We start from the raw sequence: 8,179 nt of genomic DNA on the forward strand, positions 1-8,179 counted from the left end.
CAGTTTCTTTTGGGGCACAGGGACTTCCCCTAAGATATTTACATATTCCTAAATCTGTAATAAAACACCAGGTCTGTCAGAAAACAAGCCATGAACTGTAAAGTACATCATTACAGTGCCAGATCTAATTTCAGGTGATGGTTCAGATATCATCATTCAGGGTCTATTGTTCAGATGATCCTATCATTGTAGTTGTACTGTACAGTGTAGGCCAGTGATGTCTGAGGGAGAATGTGGCCAGGGTTTCTACTACGACGGCCTGGTTGAGGAGTGTCAGCACTGCTTTCACAGATGCACCTCTCCGCCCAGAGTGTGCTCCAAATACTGCTCATTGCGTAAGTACAGTACTCATTTATATTGCTGAAGGTTGATCTGAGAAAGTATTTAGGGTTAAAAAAAAATCCAGAATGAACTCATCTAATTTCAATTCTCTTTGGCACTCACACATTAACAAATATCTATATATTTTTGTATTTATCATTTGTAAAAAAAAACATTTACCAACTGTATTATATCCAGTGATCTATACAGTGATATTTTATACATCCATTATTTATGCATATGCATAAATATGTCCTGTATTTATTGCCAATATGTATTTCTGCTGGTCCACAGCATCAGAAAGCAAAGCCCCAGAGAGCCTAAACGTGCGGTTAATTCTGGTGTGGCTCTTCGTGTTCATGTTGGTCTTCTGCACTCTCATTCTCCTCCTGCAAATGCTGAGGAAGAAGTCATGCAGGCTGTTTCATAAAAACAAAGGTAACACAATACATGTGACAATAGTCACAGACAAACAGTCCAATATAGAATAGGCAAATCACAATTAAGTGAAAGTTTGAAACCCTTTAAGATATCAATGTGTAATTAATTAAATAATACCAACCAGACTGCACTCCACCTCAAGCTAAATATGGGAAACTACATAATAATAAGTTGTTTGTTGACATCTCCCTTCACATGACATCTGCTAAAAATATCTTATATTAGCCTGACTGACTCAGTATTGCTGTCTCTGATTCCCCCTGTCACTTATGGTATCATGAGTGGTTCAGCCTTGACTACCCATGCAAGAGATATCTGCATAAAACAATGACACATATTGATGCTGTTGTGAAAGCCTTTTCCCACTAGCATCTTAAAATTATGAATTTGTATTATTATTGGAAGCGTAATCCTGGAGCGTACAGACCAACTTATGCCAGGTGCTTGCGTTGTCTTGTCTTAAGAATTTCAGTGCCCAGTCTAACCTTGTGTTGTTCTGTGTACCTGACAATAAAAGACTTGAACTTGAACTTCCACTTCAAAGAACAGAACTTTAAGAAGATAACACAAAGCATATTGTACATGTTGTGAACTCTTGTAAAACAGCTGATGCTATCTCTAAGTCCCAGACTGTTATTTCCCTCAGTATCTAAACCAGGGGGAGCTCATCAGTGTTCAGATGTGGACAGCCGCCCTGATAGCGCTGGGCAGAGAAAGGACGTGGATGGAAACACTGTGAGGAATTGGACGGGAGTAGAAGTCGACAGCCAGACCCAGTGCAACTCTAGCCTGCCTGTCCCATCCACGGAGGAGGGCGTTACCATACTGGTCACTACCAAGACTGTGCAGAACTTTGATGATTATAGCAGCTACTCAGAGCATGGCACAGATGAGGAGGAGACTGGATGGTGGTGGAGGGCTGGCGTTGTGTAGCTGGAGATAATGCACGTGTGGTATGTGCATATGAAATGTTAACTGTGCGGGTGCAACCCCCCCTCACACACAAACACACGCACACGGCACACGGCACACACACACACACACACACACACACACACACACACACACACACACACACACACACACACACACACACACACACACACATGCACGAACACATAAAGCCCCATCCATGTTCCTGAAAAGTTTAACCTCCTTCACACAGGCACACAAACGCAACAGCGACTACAGTGGATCGTAAATGCACTACAGATCCATTATCACTCCAACCCAATCATATGACTAAGTCGTGCCTTGTCATGTGACCAACAGCTCCTGTGCTGTTTCGCTTTCTGCTGTGACCGAGAAGTGTCACATTTATTTACTATTGTTTCCTGCATTTGCATAGTATAAGTAGAAAATATCGTAAAATGATAGTTCGATAACCCTCATCTTCATCCCGGTTTATTTGCTATATGTTTTATCTGCCTATGTTACTGTTAATGACTAGTAGCAGGCCTCAACCATGATAGCAACTGAAGGGTCCCCGCGGATGTGTTTATGAACCGGAGTGTCATTGGCTCTTAGTTCGGAATACAGGGTTCGTTACCAAAGTAATGATTTGGGTAAGACATCCGATTACACAAATAATCTAACAGGCACCCTGACGCGTGGTGGCAAGAAGTCATTAACTAGTTTTGCATGTCAACACAAACGGACTTCGACTGTTATAATGAACGGTGAGTTGTAGAAACACATGTGTTTGAACTTCGATAACAAACTAGATGTTGAATTTTACCAGATTTTCGCTAGCAGTAGGCTACAAGGGCAACGCCTCGTGTGTATTCATCCGTGAATGTCATTTTACACTCTCGCCACAGTCTGTAGCGAGAAAGCTGCTGTCTTTTTCCCCAATGCCGATCGAATTATTTCACCACAGTGGAGATAGGGAAGGATCAAGAAATACGTTGTGCAACTATCATTAAGAGGCCAGCTGTTGATGTTGTTTTGGAGTGTAAAATGACTTTGTTCCTCATAGTTCTGTCTGACAGTGTATGTGAAATAAAGTCGTATAATCATACACTAATAGTTTCTTTGTTGGTACCAAAACACAACACTGCATGAATGTTTACTTGAATGAATAACAAAATGATATCTCTTTATAACCTCTGTGTTTCAAAAACAGTACCTCCACAACCAGATAGTGACTTAGCCAGGCCAATATCATGTCACATACATCCCCATGGCATTCATATTTTACCTTATGTCAATCTCTTCTTTAGAAATGACATGTGTACCTTAGTGGTGTGTCTCTTAAATATTGCCTGCTGGCCTCTCCTTCACGTCCATGCTTCTGTGCTTTGTTCTTCAGGCACACCTCTTAATGACACCAAGAGACAGCACCTTCTGGAAAGGCTGTTGGATGCTGTTAAACAGGTAGACATATTTTTCTCTAACACACAGATACTGGATGTTGTTAATGTTATCATACTCTGATATAGATATTCTCATCCCAATTCTTTACTTCACGTACTTTCAGCTCTCGAGGCAGTGAATTTAGGGGAATATATGGATATGAGTTTGTTGTACTGTAGTTGTATTTCCTAAACATGAGTTAAGATGCTTTAATCATGTTATGAAGCTATAGAAGTAGGTGAAACAGTGAGCCATATTTTATGCCATTGTTTTATTAATCACGGTAATACACTATTTCCACAGTGTTGTTTGTTTTCTTGTTGGATGTCGTGCTTACAGTAGACTCACCCCTCTCTCAACTTGGCAGACTGCTTTGGAGGAAGTGAAATCCTGCTGCTTATTAGTAACCTGTTCTTCATATCTCCGCAGTGTCAAATCCGCTTTGGGGGACGGAAGGAGATTGCGTCTGATTCAGACAGCAGGTCAGTGCCTGTGCATGCGTGTGGGTGTGTGTTTTGCAAATGGTCAGTGTACCAACACCTCTGTGTGTGTGTGTGTGTGTGTTTGCAGGGTGATATGTCTGTGTGCCCAGTTTGAGGCAGTGCTCCAGCATGGTCTGAGGAAGAGCAGGGGCCTGGCTCTCACTGCTGCTGCCCTCAAACAAGTGGCAGGATTCTCCAGCAAGACTGAAGCAGGTACTGGATAAACACACACGTCCAACAGACAACCATGTATGTGTTGTTTATATATAGTGGTAGTAGACTACAACACACGTACATTGTGAGTAGGCTGAGGGGCCGTCGTTGAGCCCATAACTAGCAAGAGTTATATGAGCCATGGACCTTAATGAGAGTCACAGGAAACAGGTGCTGGAAGGAGGGGAGGTCAAGTCACAGAGAAACCAGGTGCTATGAAACTAGAAGGTTATGCAACATTTATAGTCAAAAAAGCCACAAAGGAATATCCTCTCTCTTTCTCTGTCAGTTAGGCACCTGCTGTGCTCTTATTATGTGGTGAGTATCTTACTCACTGATTGGTGTGGAGAAGGCACAGTGGTTTGGAGAGATGGCTCAGTTTCCTAACCAAATATGTTTGTAGTTGTTGACTGCCACTGTTCACTGGGTTTAAAAGGATAATTGAAGTAAATGAATAATACTTTATGAAACTTTAGAAAGCCTTTGTGTATTCTGGTTCTCAGCCACCATTATGAAGCTAAAACATGCACGCTTCCAGACAAACACAGCTGCATTATTCCGACACATTCTTCCCAGACCCCAATGATAATAATATGCTAAACAGCAGACCTCTATGCCACATTTTCTCTCTAATTACAATGGCTTTGCAAACTTTAGTGGAAACAGACTTCAACACTGTCTTGCAAGTTGGGTGTGATTGAAAAAAAGTGTATGAACGGAGAGTTGAGGTGTTTAGCTTGTCACTACATGTGGTGAGATGACTTCGTGTGTGTGTGTGTGTGTAGTTCAATCTATGAGGAAATAAACTTGCAATTAGTCATGACCCATGAGGTGGTGAGGTCTGTGTGAAACTCTCAGGGGAACTGCTGCCAGATAGTGCCTGCGCCGTTCACACTTCTGCCCTTCAAATGGAAATGTTCTCCACACTAATAATTCTATAACAACACGGTCTACTCTGCTTTCTCAACTTTGTTCTAATAGTGTACAATGATGCATAATAATCTCCATCCCCCTCTTCCCCCTCTCTCTCTCTCTCTCTGTCTCTCTCTCTCTCTCTCTCTCTCTCTCTCTCTCTCTCTCTCTCTCTCTCTCTCTCTCTCTTTCTCTCTCTCACCCTCCCTCCTCCTGTCTTGGTCTGTGCCTCCCACCTCCTCTGCTGCTCCCCTCGTTCGTCCTTCCCCGTGCCCCTCCTCTTCCAGAATTGACGTTCTGGTTCTATGTGAAGGAGCACCTGAACCGCCACGAGCTGCAGAGGTTCTACTCCCTGCGCAACATCTCCTCTGAGCTGGGCCGTGGCCGGGCCTGGCTGCGCTGTGCCCTCAACGAGCACTCCCTGGAGAGATACCTGCACACACTGCTCTCTGACACAACACGCCTCAGGTTGGGTGCTTGTGTGTCGTGTGTGTGTATGCTTGTGGTGGTTGTGTGATTGCAAAGCCTGTTTTGTCCTCGATTCAGGCAGTGTGAGCGACACCTTGAACAATGCGTTGGTGTGTTGTTTGAGCTCTGTGTGTGTTATTGCGTCATTTGTCCCATTCACATGTGATGTCCAGCACCTACTATGAAGACTGGGCCTTTATCCTGGATGAGGAGCGAGCCAGCATGCTGCCCACGATGGCTGCAGGTCAGTGCTTTCGTTGTGTGTTATTATGAACATGGTGGACCAATACCATGGGAGATGAACATTGGCTGGGCGTCATTACTGTTTTAACATCATATCTTAGTCCTCATTTCTTCATAGGTTCTTAGACTTAGTCACAATGCGTCAGGACCAGTCATCATGTCCCCCTCTCCTCCCTACCCAGGCCTGAACTCTATTCTGTTTGCCATCAACATCGACAACATGGACCTGAACGGGGGGGTGACCCGGCCCGGGGGCTCCTCCGTGTCCCACCTGCTGAAGGAGTCCACCCAGGGCATAGGGAGCTTGTGGAAGGAGTCTACCCAGGGAGTGAGCTCTCTTCTCAGGGAGATCAGCACTGCCACGGCCGTGGTGCCCGGCTTCTCCCCGCGCCCCGATGGATCCTCCGACCCACTGCCTGTTCTGCCACGAAGCGCCTCTGCAGGTAGGGAGGGGAACTGCACCTGAGACAATGGAAGGGGGTGGTGAGGGCAAGCATGCTACCATGTACAACAAGGCTAGAAATTCCAGACTGTTCCTTGACTCTGATCACCAACTTTCTGATCCTTGGTGTTCTGCTGGACTTTTTCCATGTACAATTTGTATGTTGCCTTGGATAAAAGCGTCTGCTAAATGAAGTAAATGTAAATGGGGTCAGATGGCTGAGTGGTTAGGGAGTCGGGCTATTAATCAGAAGGTTGTTGGTTTGATTCCCGGCCGTGCAAAATTATGTTGTGTCCTTGGGCAAGGCACTTCACCCTACTTGCCTCGGGGAGAATGTCCCTGTATTTACTGTAAGTTGCTCTGGATAAGAGCGTCTGCTAAATGACTAAATGTAAATGCTGTCCTCCATAGACTCTGGCCTGAGGAAGGAGCGGCGGAGGAAGAAGAAGATCACCAACATCATCTCGTTTGATGACGACCTGGACGGAGGGGCTGAGGATGAGGAGGAAGGGGAGGACGAGGCGGGGAGGATGAGCACGAGAAAGAGTCCCACCGCTCCCCAGGGGAGTGTGGAGGAGGCTGTGGATCCACTGGAGCCTGCCTTCTCCCTCTTTTCTGCCCACAATGGGCTCTCCGAGCCTGGGATTGTCAGCTGGGCTGGATCCCCCCCTCCCTCCAGAACTCCACTGCCAGACACCAAGAGTGTTGATAATGAGGAAGAGGAGGAGGAGGAGGAAGTGGAGGTTTACAAGGGCAGAGCAGACACACAACCCATCCCTGAACAGTGAGTCTGTTTTTTTACCAATGAGAATGGTCACTTAACCTTCTGATGAATAGTTCAAGTCGTTTGGTCAGTTGATTGGTTGATCTCATACATGGTTGCTGAAGCTCTAGCCTCTTGCCTTTGGGTTTGTGTGTTCTTCGCTCCACAGAGTGGTGGTGGGCAGCCTATCCAGCGTGTCCACGTGGAGCCCCCTACAGATCATGACTGAACATGACATCTCGGACATCCTCATCCCAGTCACATCCACTGACACCTACCCTCAACCAGGTGGTCCTCCCCCTCCAGCACTGGACACCACACCAGCCTCTAGCAACCTCACACTCCATGTGATTGACTGATTAGTTAATTGAATACTTGTTTCACATTCCATTTGGTTTCAGCCAGCTCTGTGGAGGACACAGTAACACTTCCTGTCAAGGCCCCGCCCCCAGCCCTACCTGTCTCTAGTGACTGCAGTGTGTCTCAGCTACAGTTCAGGTACCGCACCAGTCCATGGGCTTGACCAATCTGGAAATGGATCTTAAATACTAGAAACCAATGTGTTTCACCATTCTAGCTTTCTTCATCACAGTATGTTCATGTTTCTGTTAGTTACAGTGTTGGTTTGTTATTGCTTCTAACATTGGTTCTGCTATCTATACATTTCCTGGTCTAAACAGTATGGAGTCCAGTCCGCCAACCCATAAAGCCCAGCTCTCCAGTGTGCTGTCCACGCCAGGTCTGCCAGAGTCTATGACAGTGGGTAAGTCCCTGCCCTGCCTCTCCCTGCCCTGCCCCGCCCTGCCTCACCCGGCCTGGCCCAGCCTCACCCTACCCTTTCAGTGTCTCATGGGCCCATATCTTTCTCTGTCAGCGGGAGAGTTGGTATGTACCAAACAACAGTTCTTTATCTGTACACCAGGTGGCACTGTTGGTTCAGTGTGTTTCAAGCCTGTAGAGTCGACATATTACATCTCTCACTCTGACCAGGGTAGCAGACAGGAGTGTGCTTGGAAAACTATCTATTCTGACTATGTTTGTCCATGGAAGCACAGACCCTGCAATAGAAACACAGACCCTGCTCTCTCAATATCAGTTGCTAGCTACCCTTTTTCTACTATGCCACATATGTTATATATTCTGGGATGTTCTGCTCCCCTTGTTCTTACACCTAGAGTGTGATCTGTTGAATTTCCCTCGGCTTACCAGAAGGTTAGCCTCTCCGCTCACCCTTTGCTAAAGTGTGTGTGTGTGTGTGTGGGGTAACTAAGCACTGTGTCTTAGCCACACATTTCCGCAGATAAAGGGATTATTTACAGACTCACACAAGACAAGAGGAGCATAGGTGTGTGTGTGCTTGTGTTTGTCTGTCGTGTACAATGTTGAACCCATAAATGAGCGTGAGTATTATAATTCCCATCTGGACTGGCTTCTGCTTCAGCTCTTGACCCGTTCTCAAGGTTTTGGAATAATGTTAGAGGACCTTAAAGGGTTTGGGTGAATATTTCTGTAATAATCCCTATTACTTGAGATAACACC

At 45.6% G+C, this 8,179-nt stretch overlaps 2 protein-coding genes across 2 annotated transcripts in view; both read left to right on the forward strand.

Moving 5' to 3' along the window:
- The first annotated feature begins 108 nt into the window (after positions 1-108).
- LOC124475923 (tumor necrosis factor receptor superfamily member 17) lies at positions 109-1,754 on the forward strand. The gene is made up of 3 exons (XM_047032803.1): positions 109-335; positions 616-759; positions 1,409-1,754. Exons 1-3 carry the CDS (start codon positions 218-220, stop codon positions 1,693-1,695), a joined length of 549 nt encoding a protein of 182 aa, XP_046888759.1. The 5' UTR covers positions 109-217; the 3' UTR covers positions 1,696-1,754.
- Positions 1,755-2,010: 256 nt separating this feature from the next.
- Positions 2,011-8,179, forward strand: part of snx29 (sorting nexin 29) — a 48,332-nt gene continuing 42,163 nt past the window's right edge. Inside the window, exons 1-11 of the mRNA XM_047031983.1 lie at positions 2,011-2,441; positions 3,074-3,138; positions 3,547-3,599; positions 3,688-3,812; positions 5,012-5,192; positions 5,366-5,436; positions 5,618-5,878; positions 6,289-6,661; positions 6,810-6,928; positions 7,042-7,138; positions 7,321-7,403. Coding sequence (XP_046887939.1) covers positions 2,435-2,441; positions 3,074-3,138; positions 3,547-3,599; positions 3,688-3,812; positions 5,012-5,192; positions 5,366-5,436; positions 5,618-5,878; positions 6,289-6,661; positions 6,810-6,928; positions 7,042-7,138; positions 7,321-7,403 — 1,435 coding nt within the window. The 5' untranslated portion in view covers positions 2,011-2,434. The remainder of the gene's footprint in view (positions 2,442-3,073; positions 3,139-3,546; positions 3,600-3,687; positions 3,813-5,011; positions 5,193-5,365; positions 5,437-5,617; positions 5,879-6,288; positions 6,662-6,809; positions 6,929-7,041; positions 7,139-7,320; positions 7,404-8,179) is intronic.

The sequence above is a fragment of the Hypomesus transpacificus genome, chromosome 13 (genome assembly GCF_021917145.1).
Source record: "Hypomesus transpacificus isolate Combined female chromosome 13, fHypTra1, whole genome shotgun sequence".
NCBI classification, from domain to species: Eukaryota; Metazoa; Chordata; class Actinopteri; order Osmeriformes; family Osmeridae; genus Hypomesus; species Hypomesus transpacificus.